Source organism: Haemaphysalis longicornis, unplaced genomic scaffold (assembly GCF_048455015.1).
Source record: "Haemaphysalis longicornis isolate Haplotype H1 unplaced genomic scaffold, Haemaphysalis longicornis Haplotype H1 scaffold_13, whole genome shotgun sequence".
Classification (NCBI taxonomy): domain Eukaryota; kingdom Metazoa; phylum Arthropoda; class Arachnida; order Ixodida; family Ixodidae; genus Haemaphysalis; species Haemaphysalis longicornis.
Window position 1 is genome coordinate 96,407,426 of NW_027526233.1, and position 23,001 is coordinate 96,430,426.

Below are 23,001 nucleotides of genomic sequence, written 5' to 3' on the forward strand. Positions count from 1 at the left end.
ATGTTTGAGTGTCGATGCACAAAAGCTGCCATTGCTGGTGTTGTAATTTTATAGCGGGGATGCAGTGTACTACAAGAGAGAGGTTGTCATCCAAGGCCCCTTTACGGGGTGGTCCATTAAGGGACTTGTACAATGAGAGCAGCACCCCTGGTTGGTGCTGTTCACCGGTTGGTTTTTTAAAGTTTTGTCTGTTGCAAATCTGTCTTAATTTGTTACCGTAAATGGTGTCGTTTTTCAATCATTTATGGAATAACGTTTCATAAAGTACCTCAAACATCTCTCCAGAATTTAAAGATCAGTTGCTAAAAAGGTGGCGCTGGTTGCAACAGAAGTTCACTGCAGAACTTTTGTGCGTCTTACAATTTTTTTGCTGCAGAAAGGACCTATGGTCTCCATGGGTTCACTTGCCGCATAACACACCTGTGTCTTCCAGTACACCGTAGCGAGGAATCACCTGTGAAACATGCTCAAAAAAGTTGTTTGTGCAGACCACTTTTAAGGGGGAACATGGTTCCTAATAGCCGAGCAAGGAGGGTAAGCAACAATGTACGGAGATTTGGGAGCAAAATGGTAATCTACTGCTCGCTAGGTAAGTTGCAGGCTGTTATCTGACCGGGCAAGTTTGGAGAGAAAATAAGCATTTATCGAAGTCAAGAGGTGGGCTTGTATCGAAGCTCGAAAGATGCGTCCCTAGACCGAGATGGCTTGCACGGGGGCAGCATCGACAGTGCTTTGGGCCCGCTGAAGCTTGTCGTCCAGACCTCTCCCAAAGCTCGGCAGTAGACAGTTGCAGGTTGGGCTGATCAGTGAGGATTGAACACACCCACCTACCATATGGCATAGCGTTCAAGTTCTCCGCAAAATTGGAGAGGTCCGACGGTTGAAAAGGTGGAGTCGGATAGAATGGACGAATGTATTTGCCTGGAGTGTGTGTAAATAGCGTTTGTGCTCTGAAACTTGAGATTTGTGTAAGGGAGCAAGTGTGTGACTCGACAGTGTATTGCTGCGCGATGTCTGCGTAAGAGGTCAAGGGCTGCTTGCGCTCAGGTTTGGCAGCCCTGCTCTCGGCGCCTGCTCTGTGGGTCAATTACCGGGCGATGGCGTGAGCTGCCTCGTTTTTAGGGATGCCGTGAAGTGCCAGAACCCGTACAGTCTTGGTTAGTCTCTTCGGGGGCGATTCTGGATGATACGCAGTGTCGTTGTGCGCAAGCGTCCTTTAGTGGCATTGCGACAAGCCAGTCGGTGACAATGATCAATGCGTTATTTTGTGCAATGGCGAGCACTGGGGTCACTTCCTCCGCTTGAGTAGGATTGTTGCTGGTAAAAGAAAGGCTGCTATGGTGCTCGTTTTAGACTACGGTGGATACCGTTGCAGACTTACCCGGATAAGACACTGCATCTGTATACGCCATTGTTGGTTGGTTACCATAAATCTTGTATGTGGCTTTTGCTCTGGCTTCCCTCCTGTTGACATGGTGCACAGGGTGTACCGTGATGTTCATAAGGATTTCGTGTGGCAAGTTTCCCGTGAATGCAGGCGGGTGATCAAGTGGAGCTGAGAGTCCTGGGTGTGAGAGTATCGCCCTTCTCGTTTCAGTTACCTCCAGCCTTACTCATTTATTGGCATGATTAGCCTCAATTAACTCCCTGGCAGTGTTAAGGATGTTGAGCATAAGAGGCCTTGCAGTGCAGGTGGAGACCGGAAGTCCAAGTGCCTGTTTGTGTGCCTTTCGAATCATGATGTTGAGCAGAACGTAGGGTAATACGTTTATGATACTATGGTACTCAACACTACAAAGACCTGTACAAACCGAAGGAGGTCCACCTCTTCCATGCCACGTGTTTTCGTGGCGATCTGGTGCATCTTGCGTCACCTGGTCTGTCATTGTCTCAATTTTGGTAGTGTTAGTCTTGTATGCTTGAAAGGTCATTCCGAGAATCTTTGTACATTTCTTGTGTTGCGAAACGACCAGCGACTCCGATTTTTGCAGAGCGCAGCAGAGGCCAAACAACTTGACATGCTCGTTTACCACATCTGCTGCTTCTTACAAGCGATCCTCCATTCCCCTATTGGTCCTGTGGACGTCCAGACGGTACTTGGCTGTGGCGTGCACACATACAGATGTGTGAGGGACTTCCTTTCCTACAGGAAAGCTGTCCTAAAAATGGGAGATAGCTCCAACAAATCATTTCTCGTGGGAGGTTGTGGTACACCACAGGGAGGAGTACTCTCCCCCACCTCCTCTTCAACATCTCATCATTAAAGAATGTTGTCGCTGTTGCTGAGGAGTATCGTTGAGGAGGCGTGGCAGTCCTATGAGGGCAATCATAAAAATTGGAGTTCCACAAAATCATTCCTTGTGGGAGGTTGCGGTACGCCACAAGGAACGGTACTCTCCCCCCTCCTCTTTTAATATTGCCCTGATGGGACTTCTGCCTCTCAATAACATTCCGGGGATTAGGCATGGCCCATGAGCAGATGATATCACCATCTGGGCAAGCATAGAGGCCGCCGCTAGTGAAGATGAGGGCATTTATAGATTGTGGCATGTGCATTCTATTCACTCGGGGTAAATCCACAGCCACAGGGTGGCAATTGGGCGCAGGCCTTGGCAATGAATAAAGCCTGAATGAAATTTATTATTGTTATTTGCAATGAACAATGAAATTTATCGGTGTTATATTGGCTACACTTTAATCGTGTTCATCAGCAGAAACATGCTCCAAAAGTAATACACCTCTAATTCTAAAGGGAATGCTGCAAAACACAGCTTGTGCTCACGATGCCGAGAAAGTTCACGCTCGGTTCGATGCTGCACCAACATCATCATCACCAATGTCGCTGCTTTAAATATTGCCAAATCAGGTTGTTTACCATGCCGGTCAAATGCATCAACCAAAATTTTCTATGAACGTTTAAATAACTATTGTTACATCGGTATCGAATTTTTCGGCAGTTATCAAAATTGTCAACGTTGCTTTTCCGACAAGTTTCTCACTTTAAGTACTTTAGTTTTAGTTCTTAACTTTTTCCAACAATGAGGTCACAATCTGACTTGGCCAATCCCCCAGAGTGAGTACGCATAATTGCTATCATGGCTTCAACTAACCAACTAGTACTTTTCATGTTTTCTTTCCTTTATTTTTTTATTTTATTTTATGTTGGTTTCAACACTTCCTGATGCTAGTCTCATGTTTGAGCAGTTTTTTTTTTCTGTATATATTTCCCTAATATTTTATTTACCTCCTTAAATGTCTTTCTTTAATTACCTTGTAATTTCTCTCTGTGAGCGCCCCTTTCCTGGCCAATCCCCCTGAGTGGGTATGAGCCATCTCTTTTGGCACCACCACCACCAAAAGCAGCCGCTGCAGAGCAGCGCGTATACTTACCAAGAGGCGGCAATGAGAACGTCTACAGCGGCGGCAGGCGGTCACCTAGGAAGATCGCGCTCGAGAAGACTCTCGCGTGCGGCGAGCCATGCAAGACGACGGGCGCTGCCAAACTCACAACACAGCAAAAAAACGCAGGTACATACCACAATTAACACTAGAATGTATTCCGAAACATCCGAAACAATCTCGGAAAGCAAGCACCACAATGTTTCGCTCAGAACACGCCGCGGTGTCGTATAAACTGAGGAGCACTTTTGGGACTCGGGACGTCCGTCCAATGTCGTTTGGCGTCACGCACTTCGGCTAATACCTACACCAGTCACCAGAGACCGCCAGGCCCTGCGAGCGAAGGTTGCTTGTCTTTTCCGTCATGGACGCCGAACAGCTGGTGCAGTTGGCTCGGATCGAGCACAAGCGGGCTCTGGCCAGGGAAAAACAGCGACGCCGGAGGGCCGATTCGTCAGTGCGGCAACGTGAAGCAGAAGCCAAGCGTCAACGAAGAAAGGAAACTAAGCAGGCAGCAGTCACCGTCATGGACGCCGAACAGTTGGCGCGGCTAGATAGACGGCGGGCGCTTGCCACCGAAAGACAGCGACGCCGGAGGGCCGATTCGTCAGTGCGACAACGAGAAGCAGAACTCACGCGTCAACGAAGAGAAGAAAATAAAAGGGCAGCAGTCACCAGCGTGGACGCCGAACAGTTGGCGCAGCTAGATCGACAGCGGGTTCTCACCAGCGAAAGACAGCGACGCCGCAGGACCGATTCGTCTGTGCGACAACGAGAAGCTGAACTCAAACGTCAACGAAGAGAGGAAAATAAGCAGGCAGCAGTCACCACCATGGACGCCGAACAGCTGGAGCGGCTAAATCGACAGCGGGCTCTTGCCAGCGAAAGACAGCGGCGCCGCAGGGCCGATTCGTCAGTGCGACTACGTGAAGCAGAACTGAAGCGTCAACGGAGAGAGGAAAATAAACAGGCAGCAGTCACCACCATGGACGCCGAGCAGTTGGCGCGGCTAGATCGACAGCGGGCTCTTGATAGGGAAAAACAGCGACGCCGGAGGGCCGATTCGTCAGTGCGACAACGTGAAGCAGAAGCCAAGCGTCAACGGAGAGAGGTCAGTCGCAAGCTTCGTCCGGCAGTAGTCGCCGCCATGGACGCCGAGCAGTTTGTGCGGCTCAAGCGGCAGCGGGCACTTGCTCGCGAAAGAAAGCGACTCCGGAGGGCCGATTTATCTGTGCAGCAATGTGCAGCAGAAGCCAACTATCAACAAATAGCGGAAAACCCCCTTCGTCAGGCAGCAGTCGCCGCCGTGGACGCCGAACGGTTGGCGCGGCTCGAGCGGCAGCGGGAGCTTGCTCGCGAAAGAAAGCGACTCCGGAGGACCGATTTATCTGTGCAGCAGTGTGCAGCAGAAGCTAACCGCCAACAAATGGAGGACAATCCCCTTCGTCAGGCAGCAGTCGCCGCCATGGACGCCGAACGGTTGGCGCTGCTCGAGCGACAGCGCGCGCTTGCTCGCGAAAGACAGCGACGCTGGAGGGCCTGTTCGTTTGTGCGACAACTTGAAGCAGAAGCTGAGCGTCAACGAATCGAGGAAAATCCTCAGCCTTGTCAGGCAGTAGTCACTGTTACGGACGCCGAGCAGTTTGCACAACTCGAGCTACAGCGGGCGCTTGCTCGCGAAATACAGCGACGACAACTTGAAGCAGAAGCCCAGCGTGAAAATCGCCAGCTTCGTCAGGAAACAGGCAAAGCTCAACAGCATCGAAGTGAAGCGGAACGTGCTCTTGAAGTTCGCGAAGCTCCAGCGAAACCGCAGAACAGGCAAGCGAACCCTAATTTGGTTAAAGTACTCAAAATAATACAAGAAAACACTGTCAAATGAAACACTGCTCCGCACTTCTGAAAGCTTTCACTGCAGTGAACTACAATATGGTCATAGTGGCGAAAGCGGCGCCGGCAATTTGAAGCCAGAAATCCGGAAATCCGCTAGGGGCGCTGCTGTAGAATACTAGAGGGCATGTAGTGTAGTGGATAGTGTGTTTGCTTTTTAGTCGGCGTTCATGGGTTCGAACCCCGCCATAACACTTCTTTTTTTGCATACATACAGGGTGTTGCAACAATAATTGGAACACTTTAAAAACTTTTCCTGAGCGAACCGCCGCTCATTTCGCGCTCAAACTTGCCACGAAGGTCGCAATTTGTGGTCTATTTTGTTTTATACCGGGAGCAACGATGCTACTTACCTGTGTATTCTGAAAATAAATAAAAACGACTTTCGCCTATGGGAAAATGGCGGCAGATTTGGACGGGCGAGCCATCGCAAGTTGATGTTGGAACGACGGAACCACCTGCAGAGTGAAACGCATGTTTGGGATTCACGTACGGAGCCAAATGGTGCAGCAGACGATCACGAAATGCACCTAGAAATGAGCTAACAGACGATCAGAAAACCCGGTTTTCGGTCTCGCACGTCCAAATCGCCACCATTTTCCCATAGGCGAAAATCGTTTTTATTCATTTTCAGGATAAACAGGTAAGTACCGTCGTTGTTCCCGGTGTCAAACATAGACCACAAAATGCGACCTTCGTGTGAAGTTTGAGCGCGAACAGAGCGGCGGTTCGCTCAGGAAAAAAAAAGTGTTCCAATTACCGTCGCAGCACACTGTATGTAGCGCACGCAGAATTTGTTTAAAAGCAGACTCCTGCACCCCCTCCGCACAGGGCACCTTGAGTAATGGTGATGGTATTGGCCACACCTTGGGCCACGGGTCCCCGAACAAGCTATAATCAACCATGGCACGTGTTCATAGAAGGAGGGCAAGAAACCACGAACGGTGGCAGCAGTTCGAGCCTTGTTCAAGCTCTGGCTAATGGGCTCCCTCCCTGTCTTGTCTGTTTACAAGACAGGGAGCTCCGGGACCTTCCTCGGCGTTAGGGTAAACCGAGCGAAGAAAGTACCCCGCCCTGTTCCCTGTTTCACTTACATGCCATATGGTAAATCATAACCCCCACCCCCCAAACATGATCGGCCCCTGAAAAGTTGCCACACCGAAGGTTCATATCTGCCCCTTCCATCCATTTCTTTCCCAAAGCTGGATAACTATCTTCGCTTCTAGGTTATTAAATCCATGGACCAATCCAAGCCTCTGTCCTTTCAATCCATATTTTTTGGTTTCTAAGTTCCTTGAAGGCATCATTGGCAAATCATAGGACGCTAAGAAACTCTGAACTGATGAAATTCTAGTTGAAGTCAAAACCCAGCAGCAAGTCCAAACCCGCATGTCAGATCTGGACATTAGGCTACACCTCACCGCAGCCTCAACAGCTCCCAGGGTGTGGCTTCTGAGCCAGGTATGATGATGGAAACGAATGCCTACCTTCTAGAAGGCCAGAAAGATCAAGATGTCACTACTGTTCGGCCCATCACAATGCGCTGAGACAACAAGGAAGTACCCAACAAGCACATTTGTGGAAAAATTGTGGACTGATTGAAAAATCAGTCCACAATTCCTGAACACATCAATGCAGGTTTCATCCATTGTTCCGTTTGAGCGTACACGCCAAATCAGTGCCACTGTTTTAAGTGCCAGCGGTTCGGGCACAGTACCAACTCCTGTCACGGCAGAACAACGTGCGCCAAATGTGCATAACACGACCACCCAACAGAAACCTGTATACACAACAATTCCTCTGCATCTGCACGAACTGCCAGCGTTCTCACTCAGCATACTCCAGGACTTGTGAGGTTTAAGTTAGGAAAGAATACCGAAACTTGTCAAGAGAGGGAGCCACTGCCCCTCAGAATAATCGACCCTTATTCTCTTATTCCTCCATGCCCTGCTACAGTGACCCTGCGAACGAAGAGCCGGTCTCTCCCGCCGTGGATGTTGAACAGTTGGCACGGCTAGAGCGCAAGCGCGCACTTGCTCGCGAAAGACAGCGGCGGCGGCGGGCCGATTTGTCTGTGCGACAGCGGGAAGCAGAGCTCAAGCGTCGATGGAGAGAGGAAAACCCCCAGCTTCGTCAGGCAGCAGTCGAGGCTCAACAACAGCGGAGGAAGGCAAATCCTGCGGTTAAGGTTCGGGAAGCCCAAGCGAAACGGCGGCAAAGGCGAGCCAACCCTAATTTGGTTAAAGGTCAAATGCACGTCTGCATGCAAACGTAGGCAAGCGAATCTCCAACTTCAGTCCATCAAGCTCGAGCGAAAGTGCAGAAGCAGTGGATGAACACAAGAAAACCTGAATGCAAAAAAAGAAAAGCAAAACACGGAAAAAGAAAAAGAAAGCAAAGCACAAGTAAACAAAATAAACACAAAGTATTCACAACAATAACACAAAGGAAACATTGGCAAATCACTGCATCTATTTTTTTTCTTCACGAGCTGTGGGTGAACCTAGACTCTAACTATTACTAGGGACCATTACTATTACCATTACCATAACAGGGACCATTACTAGGGCTTCAGGACTGAGGAACCACCCATATTTCTCCATGAGGCGTGCCAATTGCAATCACCTTAAAAGGAACAACAAGTTTTGTTATCCAGTTTTGTCTGCACGTGCTTTTTTCTGTTGCAGCGATGTTTTGTCAGTCGCAGTAGTTTTCCTAATTTGTTTGCTCGTTTCATCTTCCAGGTTCCGGGAGCAGCAATCCAGAGAGCTCCGTTTGACGACACAAGCAGGGCAGGAAGACGAGAATGAGGTATGGATACATTAAGGCGAAGCTTTGGGCCAGTGGGCTTAGCCTGGTTGTGCCCAGTCAGAGAAGGCAATTGATTAGTCACATTTCATAGTAAGTCTACTATCTCTCACGATAGGTTCAGTTAGGTAATTCTTTATCTACAGTAACAGGCCTCGTTTACTGAAAGTCGTAAAATCCGCTAAAAATATCGAAATAAGCAGAGTTTCAAGTTAAAAAAGCCGACTGCGCTGAAAATTTCAACATCTTCAAAACCCTATTTCCGTATAGTCTGCACAAAAAGAAAGCAACATGCAACAGCTGAAATACGCGCATGTACGCCGCAAGCGGTCAGCAAAAATCGGCGATTCTGAAACCGAAACCAAGGAGACCTTGGCCATTGCACCGACGTTGTAGCCGTCCAGCGAGTGGCCAGACGGTCAGCCGCTCGGGAGAAAGTCTGTGCGCAAGCTCTACGCGCGCACGGGCCAGCGCGTGGGTGAAGCGTGCACAGCAGAGCTCGACCAGTTCTCCACATGCGTGGCTGGCCAGAGGAAGAAGCCCCCGTCGGCTGGAACGTCACAGGCGCGTCATGGCTGTTTACGCGATCCGCCGGCAGGTGCAGCGTGGTTTGCGGCGGAGCTTTTTTAAACGCTTCTGACTGATTAACGAGGTGTCTCACGGGGCTACCACTCGTGTCCCAGCTGATTTGGGGGTACTTACTACGCATTGAAAATAAATTTGGTCGAGGTGAAATTTGAGTGCAGTTGGCCTTTAAGCCATATGCAGACATACCGACCACACACTACACAGCAAGACTCGGGTCGAGATGCGCCGCACATGTAGCGCAGCGAAAACAATCTCCTTCGTGCACTTGCAAAGGCTGGGTGCGGCCGTGGTCCAACTTAGCGATAAAAAACCCCTGATCACCCGCACACAAGTGGTGCCGCCTGTGGACATTACCACTTCCACTACAGCTTGACGTGTGGGACAGGAAACCACCGCCGCAGCGGCGGGAATTTCAAATTTGGTGTTTCTTGACGGGACAACAACAGATACAAACCGGGTCCCCAACTTTTAAACTGTCGGGCTGCCTGATCGCATAATGTAAATCATTTTAATAACAGCACAGCCAGCTGTGAAAGTACAGTTGTTGATCACATCCTGAACACCATGAGTGGGCAGAACGTAGGCCTAGAGGAAAAAAACACTGAACAGGAGCATTGCAGTGAAACTTCATTGAATAATACACACATAAATTTTGAGCAGCAGTTGTGACGAGCAAAGCGAGGTTAAGCAGTAATAACATTTATTATAATTAAGCACGTTTTAAGTTGTTTGTCGAATGAGTATAATAGTAACAACCAAAGCGAGGTTAAGCAGTAGTAACATTTATTATAATTAAGCTCATTTTAAATAGTGTGTGAAATGAGTATACTGTATAATTGGACTTAATTTCATCGGGTGGTTCCTTGCTAACACGCAGGAAAATGTTGCGGTCACCTTGTGTTCAGGCAAGACAATTTGTGGAGAGCAGGCAATGAAGGGTAATTGGTGTAATATGATCCAGTGGAAGCGCTTCAATACAAGATGGTAATAAAAAAGTTGGTTAAACAGATATCGCGAAAAGGAAGGGGTAAAACAGAGCCCAATCAGTTGGGGAGCCACAATGCGCAGAGGTTGAACTAAAAGTGGAAAAACTTCAGCCATGTTTCACGAATTTTGCTTTTGCTGCATACGGAACGACCAAGCGTGGCAAGGTGAAAAGGACGGCTGCAAAGACAGCCATAAGAAACGTTCTGCAGGTGTTGTGACCAGTGTGTCGTGCGCATGTGTTGAACAAACTTTTGGATTGAAATAAAATCTCGAGCGAATTGAACATTCGACCCAATTTCTAAGTAAACTCTGTGAAACTTGCCAGTCCTGCTTATTTTTTCTCACGGATTTCAAATATGCCATTATTTTTTGAGTGAGTCGATTAGTTCCCAAGATAATTAGAGGTAATTAGTCATTTTTGGAGGAACAATAGACAAAACAGTGCTAGTCACAGAACTGTAATCTTTATATTTTCCAATACTATGAACCTTGGTGAGTGGAGTAAGAGAATCAGTTTTTTGATGCACCGCTTGGAACTAATTTTACAGCTCATTAAACTTAGATGCTTGAAATGGGCATTAAAAGTGATTCCTTGCCACTGGGGCCACTAAGGTTTAATGAGATGTAAAATTGGTTCCAAGCGCTGCATCAAAAAACCAATTCTCTTATTGCATTCACAAGGGTTCATAGTGTTGGAAAATGTAAAGATACAGTTTTATGACTAACACTGCTCTGTCTATTGTTTGACCAAAAATGACCAATTATCTCTAATTACCTTGGGAACTTATTGACCAACTGAAAACATAGTGGGATATTTGAAATCAGTGGGGAAAAAAGCAGCAAGAGTGGCAAGTTTTACAGAGGTTACTTAAAAATTTAAAGGAGCTGTTTTAAGAGCAGTGTCCCCCCTTACAGCGGTTGTGAAGACAAAATACAAGTTTGTTCTGTTTGAAAGAACTCCATCGCAGCCACGAAGGATGTTTTGTTAACCAAAAAAATGCAAGAAGTATCGTAAGTCACTCAAATTTTGCGGTTGTGATGTTTTATATAGCATCAAGATTAGAAAAAGTGCGAAGTTTCATCGAGCTACGGAGGTTAGTTCTCAAGTTATGAGGTTATACCACGGTGGTTTGTATGGGCTTGTTATCCCAGTCCTGGAGAATTAGCCAAGCGTGCTGCGGCTACGAAATTTATTATGATTATTCCTGAATATGTACCTCAGGGCAAGACAAAGCCCTTTTAAGAGCGAATGCTCTTTATAAGCGACCCCAAACCATCCACCGCCGGCGTCGGCGGCGGCGTCCGCAGTGCTCTTTAAAGAAAAAACAGCATCCGGCGCCAGGTTTCGATCCGAGGACTTTGCGGGCCGCAGCGCGACGCGCTACCGACCAAGCCACAGACGCTTTTTTTTTTTTTTTTTTTTTGTAACAGTAACTTTATTTACAAATATACATACAGGGCCAGAAGAATTGGTTACAGAGGTTTCAAAGAACAGTGCAACATCCTTTGCTCACACAGACAAATAATCGCGTTCGGGAACTGAACAAGCCAAGACAAGATTCAGCGTGTTTCGCCAGGGAAACGGAAACTATTCGTAGACAGTGCCAGCAAAGCCACGCAGTGCTGGCTCTCGGCGACGAAGAACTAAGAGTCCTGGCTTACGCGGATGATGTCGCCTTCGTATGTTCATCGAAAGATCAGGTGAGGGAGATCGTCGCGCTCGCGCAATCATTCTGTCAGTTTTCGGGTGCACAGCTGAATCTTTCTAAGTGTGAGGGAGCATGGCTAGGTGAATGGCCCACCAAACCATCACAGCTCTACGGAGTCCGATGGAGGGAGGCCATCACCCGCTACCTCGGAGTCAACCTGGACTGCGGCCGAGCCATTGCCCCCCGCTGGCAGTCAAAGCTGGCAGCCGCGGGTAGGAAGTTGGAGCCCTGGCGAGCGCGACACATCGCCTTTTTCTCAAGGGCACATGTTTGTAATGCCGTGTTATACCCGGCCGTCCTGTACGTGGCCAGAGTATCGACCATTGACGCAGGCTCAGTGGCCAAGCTACACCGGATGTTCGCAGTATTCCTCTGGCGATCCACCTACGAGCCTATGCGTCGCACGAACATTTTCTGGAGTCCGGAAGCGGGTGGCCTCGGGCTTGTTAACGTGGAGCTCAAGCTGACAGTGCAACGTTTTTTGTTCTTCCGGGATCGTCGCGACGGTTTCCTTCGGGCTGCTCTGCAAAACGTAGGCTCCTCACATTTGGCCCCTTGGCTGCCAACAACAGCGGAGTTTACACATAGTAACCGGGCAACGGGCTTTTACAAAGAAGTGGCGGCAGCGGTGGCCCTTTTGCAGGGACTGTTCTCTTGGGAGTACCTGGGCGCAGTGGCCCCGAAGAAGTTGTACTGGGACCTGGTGGAACAGATCCTTCCACCCCCCATGTATCGCTCACCACCTCTTGGGCGCATGAAAAGTGACGTCCTCCGGCGACTGCGGAAGCTCCCCATTCCTTCTGGTTCGAAGGATTTCTTCTTCCGCTTTCACACAGGGGTTCTACCCACTAAGGCAAGACAGGGGGAGAGGGGCTTCTTTCTTCCTGGAGGGACCAACTGCTTGTTGTGTGGAAGGAGGGAGACGGCAGAGCACGTCTTTTTGGAGTGCAACACGGCGTCGTATTTCTGGGACGAGCTGCAGTGCTCTTTCGACACGTACTGGCAGCTCACCTGGATGAACTTGAGGTTCTTGGAGGCAGCCTCGGAGCACCCGCTCCTCCGTGACTGCGTCCACGTCATAGGTCTCCACTCGCTATGGAGGGCGAGAGTCGACGTAGTTGAATGTGCCGAAAACCCGCGGCCAGCGTGGAGGCACTTTGTACAGAAGGCGCAGTGGGCAGTGGCCGCCCTCGACGGGCCCGATTCAGACACTGAACTTCGCGACTCACTGGCGCGGGGCTCACGAGCCCTCATGGAGTTTAAGGTAGAACAGCAAAGGAGATGGGACTCGATCTAGGGTCGGAAGCGGGACAGCACCATGGGCCACTTCTGCCCACTAACGACTTCTACGCCCAACCCCTCGTCCCTATTACAGTACCGTATACTGTAAACAAATGACACCATCGCCCATTTGTAAGTGTTTCTAATAGGAACCAAGCCACAGACGCGACGGTGATATCAGTGTTAGACGTGCCTTATATCTTTAACGCATTCAAACTACGTCGTCAGCGGCGTGCGTTGGCGACTCAGCGGCGTTATAGCGGCTTGATAACTGCGTGGTGTACACGTGATACTACAAACCCGATGGAAGAGATGGAAGAGAAGGCAGCGAGGCGGTGGGCTGCGGGGGCCGAGCGCAAGCGCCGCAAGCGGGCCGACAACCGTGCATTCGCACTTTCACATTCTCCCCCTCGGGGAAATGCGGGGGAATTTTTATTTCTAAATTTTTCACCGGAAAAGTTTAGAAAAGGTGCTTTATGACATGTACAATGCAAATACATGTGTTAAATCTCCCGCTGGCTATGCATTCCCGCTGTTTATGCGCCAGCCATCAATGTCATCACCGTTGTGTAGACTGCGAGATTAAAGTTATCGTCCCTGCTAAGGGCAGCCATGGCCCCGGTCTCCCTTGGGTCGTTTTTCCCCTACAACATAGTTTTCCAAAAATCGAATATTTTGAAATTTTTTCTGTTTTCAAAGGCCGCGTCCCCCTTTAAGGATATAGCCGTATGTTTTGTTCCACACGTGCCGATTTTGTCCGTCCAATTAACTCGAACTTTGCGCAGCCCCTGCAGTCTGGAGCGAGTCCGTCGAGGAGAGGCTGGAGCCGGGGTGTGCAAGCCAGCATTCGCGGAGCTGACAAAGGTGACCACGCTTTCTCCCTAGCCAGGGCTGGTGTCACGAAAATAGCGTGCAAAGCAACGTAGGTTGCACGGAAAGAGCACGTGACTGTGCCGATTCACAACTGCATCATTCAAAGAAAGGTTTGTTGGAGCGAACTTGTGCTCCGCCAATAACTCGAAGCATACGTAAGTGGCGAAGGAGCAGTTAACAAGTGCATGGAGTAGCGTTTCATTTGCCCTGCGAGCGTTCATCTTTCTGCAAGTAAATTTCGAAACTGTTGAAGTAGATTAAGAACGCTCGCAATTAATATTCTAGTCTAGCGATGACAGGGTGAGGCGCTCTCCCTGTCAAATCAGACGTCCTGGCTCCGCTTCGAACGCAGATAACACCACCAAGTGCAGCCAGACACTGGATACAAAAGACACAAGTAAACAAAAGAGAGGCATGGTTTGCGGCAATATGGTTAAGACGTGAAGCATACCCAGCATGCTGCAAGGCATAGTGGCTATGGCACTGGTGCATGCCGCTATCGGAAACAGAAGCTTTGGTGTGGAGAACACGCAACATAGACGCATCGCTGCTGTCACGGGGGCAGTCTCTGGTGATGCTGTTGCTGCCTTGGTGTCTGGCTTGATGTTGTGTAGTGAAATACTTTAAGTTAATGCGCAGAGATCGACCCATTGCAGCGAGATCTCTCTAAGCGGAGAGATTTCATGAAGAAGGGCTAGTGTTGTGGAATACCAACTAGCCCGAACGTATCACCTGTCTTTGTTTTCTTTGTCCGTGTTATTTTTGTGCACTTTTTTGTGCACTTAAAGGGGCCATGCAGACAGAGTACAAGTTTGTTTTATTCGAAAGATTTCGTGTTTTATAGTCACCTGTCCAGATGCAAACGATGCGAAATAATCAATTTAAGTTAAAATTTTCATTCTCCCACCAAATCGTGTGTTTCGTGACGTAGTCTGCGATGTCATCATAAGAACAGGTCTTCAAGTTAAACTTGGTGTGAAGCGGAGACTTGTTTACCATTAGTGAACCCAGATGGCGCCACCGCACCGCAGCGGGCCGTTTTCTGCCTTTGCTTTGCTTTTGACCGTATTTGTACTTGGCTTCATTGTTTCGTGAAACATGGTGCGCGCTCAACAAATATGGTCCCGTAAGACGGCGTCCGTCCCTTATGCCAATCGGCCAGTGTCGTCTGTGACAACCGCAAAGCCCTGCAGTTTTGTGCAGCTAAACCAAGCATAGTGCGCGCAGTACCAACGACAGTGTGCATCGTACTTCTATGTTTACGTGTGCTTTCGTAACTTCCACTGTTTGTCCCACCATTCTTACTATTTTAAAAATAATGTGCTCTAAATGTAGGCGCAAATGGCTTGTTCAGCAAGCTTATAAGCTCTGCCTAATTTGTATTTGCTTTTGCCGGCCTCAGCCAATTGCAGAGCTGGCACATACATACCTGCCAACTCTCCCGATTTACCCGGGAGACTCCCGATTTCTTACCCATTTTCCCGATTGTACAGGCACAGCCATAAATCTTCCAATCAACGGCCCCAACCAAAAAAAGAAAAAAACAAAAAAACTGCGCTATGCAGCACAGCCGCATTGCGATTGCCATCACGAGCTTGGTAGCTAGCCGAAGTCGGATGGGAATCCAAGCCGTTTGTGTGCACGGAGTGTACAAGTCTAACTTTGTTCACATGTGCTCGGGGCAATGCGTTGAGGACTGAACGTAGTAACATTCTGCCTTTCACAGCTCTCTTGACATCATGGCGTCGTCGAAACCCAAGAAGAAGTATACTTTGAATGTTTCTTGAATTGTTATACTTCAGAATTCCCATGTTTCGTGCCGTCCATGAAAGGCAAACAGTTCAAATTTTGCACAACTTGCGTATGGTGTGATGTGCAGTGGGTGCGAAAGGTGCGATGTGCAGTGGTCAGCAGTTGGAGAAATCAGGAACCCAGACGGAAAGCTAAAATTAGGCCGAGTGGCGAAGCTGATGCTTGATGTGCTAGTAAATACCGCAAAGCAATGCACAATGTGAGCGCATTTTCAGCTTAGTAAAGAAGACTCGGACTGAGTTCAGGGCTTCAATGTCCAACTCTGCTCTGCAAAACCTACTGCTGGCGAAAGATTATCAGTCCGGTCCATGCTACGAGAAAACGTAGTTGGCTGCATTCTTGAAGGAAGCGAAGTCTGCCTCTGTCAAGTCACTGCAAAATAAGTAGGTGAAATTGCTGGACATTAGCTATTGCAACCCTCCTCCTCCCACTAGTAAATAAATCCCTTTTGTGAATAAATTTGATTTGCCTGGTATGCGCGACATCAGTGTGGCCATGAGACCTAGTTAAAAACGAAAGATGAATCTTGTATGTAGACTAGACATTGCATGTGCTGCATTAAAAAAAAGTGCCCCCCCCCCCCTTTTCCTCCCCGCTGTGAACCTCCCAATTTTCGAAGTCCCTAGGTTGGCAGGTATGCACATATGACATCATAGATTCTGTTGCGGGAGATGAGCTAGTAGGTCGCATGGCCATTCCGTTTTTTTTCCCGATTATATAAGTTAAACCTCGATATAACGAAGTCGTACTTGGGGCCGCAAATTTCGTTAAATCGAGAATTTCGTAAAATCGAGGTTTCGATTTTACAGTTCATTTAACCAGTTATTGGGGTTTTAACACTTTGGCCCTCGCCAGGCAACAACTGCTATGTAGTTACCTCTCCAATTAAAGCGAAATTTGTACTAAAACTGGCCGCGAAAATTGTGTGAATTAAGAGTTTCAACACTTGGGCAATGGAATTCGGATAGCCGACGGTAGTTCATGTGTCATCGTAAAACCGGTGCTTTTTCCGCAACGCCTCATTAAATATGATAGCAGACTAGGTTTCCACTTTTTCTTTTTTCATTTCGGTCACTACTAAATGCCGCTGTTAGTCAATTGAACCCGCGTCCATGTCCCGTGAACTTCACCCCGCCGAGGTGCTCGTTCGAAGTTACGCCTCTTTTCGTCCATTCAGTGGTAGGCTTAGGCGCGGCGGGCCAATAGCGAAAGGCTGCTATGAAACTTTCGAAAGACTTTTTTCATGTACAAGGGCTCCGCAGTATGGGCGCGTGATTCAACCACAACACTCGAGATAAAACCATGATTGCGAGTTGAGCGGAGTACACGCGGACCGCTTCACTGTGTGGAGCAGCGCTTACGTGATCCGGAAAGCGGAAAGCTTACATTAAAAATCTTCCGGCCAAATTCGATTAAGCAATTACTTTTATGCCCACTGAGCCCTTACGAAACTGATTTCTCCGCACCGCAGCTGTCTAATGAACGCTGGTGAAACGAAGATGACCACGTTCAAAGAGAGCAATTTATTGCCACCAGCACTCGATGTTCAAGCCGTAGTGAAGAAGTCCGTAAGCAGTGCTTGGCGTTTCTTGACCAGGGCGGGCTTTACGTGACGCTCGTATGCTGACAGCGCTAACAAGGTCTTAAACATTCGTGTGCACCTGCGTGCCTCCGCAGAACATCGATGGCATCCATCACACTTCGGTGGCTGTCAGTTTCACCGAGCTTCCTCAGGCTCTTGTTCGGAACACTTTTCTTTCTCTTGGAGTGCTCATGCTGCTTACAAGACTCACCTAACGATGCACGAACAAAATATTAATTTGGTTATCAGCGAGCACAACCTAGCGCAGCAGCACCAGCACCGTGAGCAATGACGCGTAGAAAAAAAAAAAAGCTTGAAGTAGGCTTCGGTAGCCTAAGCATAGAGGGCGCTGGCGTAGGCAACGATGGAGACGTCAAAATAGTGGCTGCACTATTAAACCGTCTATGACCGCTAGCGGTTTGTGCAGCTTCGTTCTTCGCTTTTAATTGTTGTTAACCGTAGATTTCACCGCTTTTCTTTCATTTTAGCCTTCAAGAGTCAATTTGAGTACTGAATTTTTTCAATGTAGGGCCTGAGAGGCAAAATAAAACGTGCCTCGACCGGAATTTCGTTCTTCCTTTCTTGCCGTGACTTTGTTAAATCGAAAGCGCCGCACAAAATTAGTTCGTAAAATCGAGACAAAAATACATGCATTTAGCAAAATTTTGTTAGAAAACTTGAAAAAATTCGTTATATCGCGAATTTCGTTAAATCGAGGTTCGTTATATCGAGGTTCAACTGTAGTTTATTTGAGCGAAGTTTCCGTTAAGAATGGCGTCAGTATGATTCTAACAAAGCAATCTTTCGAATAAACTAAACTTGTGTTTTGTCTGCATGGCCCCTGTAAGGTGAATGTCAGAGAGATTTGGGACGGGGTGTATTGTTGGCTATGAGAAATGCTTCAGTGGGGCTCACACCTTGTCTCGATTGAGTGATTTTTAAACTGACGCTGTAGTCAGTGATAAACATTGTCGGGTTAACTTGCCAGACTACGGTAATGCGCTGGCTGCTTTTTTTTTGTGTTGTTGTTTTGGTGGATCTGCAATCTGAGTGAGCTTGAAGGAAGCCGTCTTTCCCACACCATCGGATTTCCGTATTGACGATTTCTTGACATTGGCTATGAAATTTGTGCAACCTGTCCTCGAACACACAAAACGTCGATGTTAACCGCGAAAGAGGTGAGCATCAAAATTTTGGTAGGTTGAGGTGGTGTAAAACTGCACTGGGAACCAACGCGATGCATTTACGGTAGTGGGGGAACAAGCCATGAAAGGCATACGGTGCTTTCAACGGTCTAATGTAACAGATAACGCAGGTTCACGCAGAATTCTGCCCCAAATGAGACTTCTACAAATGCACTCTAACGTCTGTTTGACGTTTGTTTGTTCATTCGTTCATTCTCTCACTTAGTGACACTAGTCGCAGTGTAAAGAAATGTCACGTGGCGCGAACTGACCAATGATCTTGGCGGTGGCACGGAACAATGGGAGAAAAGAGTGCCGATACTCTAAACCCTTATTTAGTGACACTACTCTCACTGACTTGTTCAAATATTTCATTCATTGACTCATTTGTTCATTCTCTCATTAATTGACTCAGTGAATCAATCAGTCGATAAACGAAATAACTGAGGCCCATGTCTACCTTTGCTGCTCTGTTTCTTCTCCTTTTCAGGTGTGCAGTGCAGAGAGCTCGTGTCCACCTATGACGTGGGCTGCCAGACCACCATCCTTCCAGGTGCGTATTGTTAACTTCAGTTTGCACTGTTGCTCATTTCTTTTGGTTCTACAATGTGGATTGGTTGAGGACATGCCGTTTTGCTCGTAGCATGCTACTGCGTGCTGCTGTACTGCATATCAGCGACCTGCTCAGCTAGGCGTGAGAGGGACAGCGCGTCGCTGGCACGCCTTGCCACGGCTGAAATCTCGGCCGAAGCACTGAGGCACGCCACATGTCCTTACGGTCTTGCCGATTGCCTCGGAAGAGGCATTATGTGAGCTTGACTTTTTTCTCTTTGCTAACTTGGCCACAACTCAGTGATCAAAAGCCCAGAGCAGACTGTACAGCCGACGCCCCATTACTGAAGCTTCCAGGTTTCGAACTTTGTGCGCATATCAGCTGAAACGGAAGAAAAAAAGTGTGCCAGCTGCAGTAATTGTGTGGTGACGTACTTGTGAATGTAATGTGCTGTTGATTTCATTGGATGTGTCCAGCAACAACTTCAGTTTTCGGGTGGTACCAGGTCGGGCCAGGAAATTGCCGTATTTTTGCACGTATAACCCGCCCCTGCATATAATCCACACCCCCATTTTCAGCCCGCTAGAAAAGAAAACAAAATCCTCACGTATTGCCCGCACATTTGATACAGGAAAGGCTTCACCAAAGGTACTGCTCAAGCAACGCATCACATGCTATGTAGACAGAAAAAGCATATGTTTAACAAGTAGAATACACTGACTGCAAGGGGAAAGTCACAATTCGCTTCGGCTCTCGCTAGAGTTATGGAAGGCTTAGTCAGCGTTGCTGCATAGGAGCTTCACGGCACAATGCGTATTGCTGTGAAGCTGCACTAAAGGATCAACCCCGTGTATTATCCGTATTATCCGCACCCCTACTTTGCCACTGAAATTTCTTTGCAATTTTGTGCGGGTTATACGCGTGAAAATATGGTAAGGGGCACAAGTGGGCTGGTGAGGACTAAAGTGGCCACCATCTGAAACAATTAATGGGGCATCAGTAGGGGCTGCATAGGGGACGTGGAAAGCGCTTAAACTTTGAGCAGTGGTAACAGGGGACCGGAGGGACGACGACACGTGATGTGTGCGTTGTCCTGTGTTGATCCTCATTTTCCTGTCCAAAGTTTAAGCATTTTCCACTCCAGCCATTGCTCTGGTACAGAAGACTTCTAAAGTACGTCGCTCAGTGACTTTTTAAAAAGAATCTCCTATTCAACATTAGCATAGGCTAACCCTCTGTGATAATGGCTGTGCTGAGGCCTTGTTTTATTTCTTTTTTTTTTTCTCTACTCGTCAAAAAGTTTCTACTCAAGGCACCCTGGTTTGAAGCCCAAATTGTTTGAGCTTCTCTAAACTGTTCTGTCTTCAATTTTTACTTGCTAATCATTGGCCCAATACACCAATTCTATGTAATCTAATCACCTTTTAACTAAAACATGGCACATCTAACTCGCATGAGACGCAACAGTTTTTATGTCTGGCGCTCTTTTGGCCTAGCAGCCCTTGCGCTGTTAGACACAATCGCCACCACCACCTGTGCTCTGGGGGCTGGCTTATGTTCAAGGGAGTGAGAGGAAATTGGCAGCACCGCTGCTTACCGTATTTACACGATTGTAAGTCGACTCGAATGTAGGTCGACCTCCCCAAAATTGCATCTCTCAAAAAAAGAAAAGAGAGAAAGAAAGAAAGCGAGTGCAGAAAGCAGCCCGTTTGAATGCTGCTGTGAACGAGTGCCGAGAGAGTTCATGACAGAACAGACGGGACGATTCAGCACGACACGGAAGTGACACAAGCACGCGGCCGCCTAGAAAATCGTATCACAAAGACAACCTCTTCTGTCAACTACCATACCCCCCATACGTCGGCTGTTACATCAAAGATCGATGCTCCCACAAGGGCCATGTGCTCGTAGTGCGCGCAGTAGATGTTAAAAAAAAGAAGCTTTTGTATAAGCATGCGCAATAACCATGCATTGTGGGTTGAGCGGGAAACCTTATTCCCAATCATGAGAACCCATTCGCTGCGAGATGACAACCATCGAAGCTACCGGCAGAAACCACTGCTGCGCCATATCAAAACAAACAACATGGCGGCTGACGGAAGCGGCCGCTCGTGATTTCCTTTGATTTGTGAGTACGTTACTCTCATTCAAGAAGCGTTTTGTTCGTCTCTAATAAATAAAATGAGTATTATTGAATCCCTTGAGTCAATGCACAATGCTGACGTAGGCACAATCATATCATGTTCAGTACACTTCCGAACGCACTGGTGGGAGGTTAGCCGCTCTAGGTGCGGTGGACAAAAGGGCACAGATCGGGAATGCCAACTTTCAAAGTCGGCATCACCTTTATTGACGCCAGAATGTGTGCAGTGGTAGATGCTACGCTTCGACCATAACCATAGAAACAAGGGTGTTACGCTTTCCCCAGCTTGTAGCACCCCCGATTTCTCGTTTCTCTTGCCGTTACAAGCGGCACAAAGTTCGATTTCAATTCTAAGTTGACCCCCCAACATTGGATTCTTGAACTTGAAAAAAAGGGTCGACGTACAATCGTGTAAATACGGTGTCGATTTGAATAGCTGTGGGCAAAAAAATGTTAAGGCCTCGCGGCCTAGGCCAGGCCCGTCCCGGGCTCCTTAATGTCTTTCTAAGCCTGGGAAGGCCCGCGTTTGCATGAACGGGCTTGGACTTTGATGGTAAAGGAAAATTGTTTATTATTTTCAGTTAAGTACCCTTTGTAGCAGGAAGTCAGAGGGAACATCTTGTCTGTACAGCTTCCATGGATTAAAACACGAAAATTTAGGGTTAAGTAGTGCACATACTTCAGCTTCTACAGTCTTCAGTTCACGTCAGGTCAGCGTAATAATAGCGCAAATTCTTATGTCATCAGCTTTGTTGACCAGATACTTAACCCTTTGAGGGTCGAATTTTTTCGCCAAATGCGACTCCCCAGGATCGATTTTTGTTCTTGCTGATTTAAATTATTCGGATGAATCTATTTCTAGAAAAAATTATCGTAATTTTTTAGGGCGACGATAAAAGGACAAAAAAATCGTTTGTGTTGTTACATACATGTGGTTTATTCATGAGTAACACAAGAAAAATTCTAAATAAAAACGAGAGTAACAAGCCGGCACCGTTTGAGTGAATCGAAATCAGATAGACATCAGTTTCATAGGCGCGAAGAGCGGGAAGCGCCCGGAGAGCGATACCAAAACCAGCCGCTGCGCGCGCGGCCGGATGCGTGAGCAATAGACAGCGCACCGCTCCTAAAAAAATACAAAAAAAGGAGAAAAGAGCCTCATCAGTTTCGCAGGCGACCTTGGTCTGTGGCAGGCGCAAGAAGCGAGAGGCGCCCGGTGGGCGATGCCCAGCGCGCTCCCTCGTTACCGGATGCGCAAGCGACAGCTGGCGCGCCACTGAAGTAAATCATAAAAAAATAAAAAGAAGAGCCATCGGTGCAAGAAAATGATTTGACATATTTCCGCAGTGTGGCAGCACGTGCGAAGCAAGAGAAGTTGCTGAAAAAGGCACGCTTTTTAAACATACAAGCGATGACGTACATGTACATTATTGACCATATTGAAGGTGTTTGCAGAGGACGTACATCTACGTCCATGACCTGGAAAGGGTTAAAGACATTATGTGGTTGTCTTGGCCACAATTTGCTGTGCTGAAACTTAAAACACCGCGTTTCAATCCACGAGTAGTTTGTGCGCATTGAAATGTTGTACCTGCAGTGGTTACTCAGCGGTGCTGCATTTTGTTGGATGCCACATTTAAAACTCGCATGTACATAGATATAGATGCAGCGCTCCAGTTTCCCTGATTTAGTCTGTAGGAATGAAGTCAGACGGGAAGAAAGGAATAAAGTCCCATGCCTAGAGATGACCAGTTTGATCAGAGCTGCTGTTTCAGAACTACTGAGGTTCAAGAAGGCTGGCTGTCCATAGAACAGAAATGTAGGAGGCTCCTGTGTCGTCGAGCATCTATAAAAACAAAAACGGAAAGTTATCAATATGCTTTTTTTGTCCCTGCTCTGTGCTACTCAAAAGAGATGAATATTTTTGCAACTTCTTGCCTGCTGCTTGAATGTTTACATGGCTTGCAATGTGTGTGCTAGTAGAGATGCATTTTTTGGATGTATACTACCTCTCTGCTGCTTTTTGTAAAGGTAGCCTTTGGATATGTGTGCTGAAATTACAAAACACTAACTGCGACGATTTTAAGACTAGTGCAGTGGTTCACCTATGCTGTCATGTACAGAGGACATAAGGGCATTGCATGGGATTGGATAAAATGAACCCCTAATGCGTGTGGAAAAACCCACACGAA

The 23,001-nt window shown here is 47.7% G+C and overlaps 1 protein-coding gene across 5 annotated transcripts in view; it reads left to right on the forward strand.

Moving 5' to 3' along the window:
* Positions 1-3,723: 3,723 nt before the first annotated feature.
* Positions 3,724-23,001, forward strand: part of LOC144164424 (uncharacterized) — a 34,451-nt gene continuing 15,173 nt past the window's right edge. Inside the window, exons 1-5 of one of the 5 annotated variants that reach the window (XM_077694961.1) lie at positions 3,724-5,220; positions 7,246-7,509; positions 8,034-8,100; positions 13,448-13,526; positions 18,604-18,666. In XM_077694961.1, the coding sequence (XP_077551087.1) occupies positions 3,764-5,220; positions 7,246-7,509; positions 8,034-8,100; positions 13,448-13,526; positions 18,604-18,666 (1,930 nt within the window). In that variant the 5' untranslated portion in view covers positions 3,724-3,763. Of the gene's footprint in view, positions 5,221-7,245; positions 7,510-8,033; positions 8,101-13,447; positions 13,527-18,603; positions 18,667-18,756; positions 18,916-23,001 lie in introns of those variants that run through there. The other 4 variants (XM_077694963.1, XR_013321193.1, XM_077694964.1 and 1 more) reach the window with 4 other exon arrangements.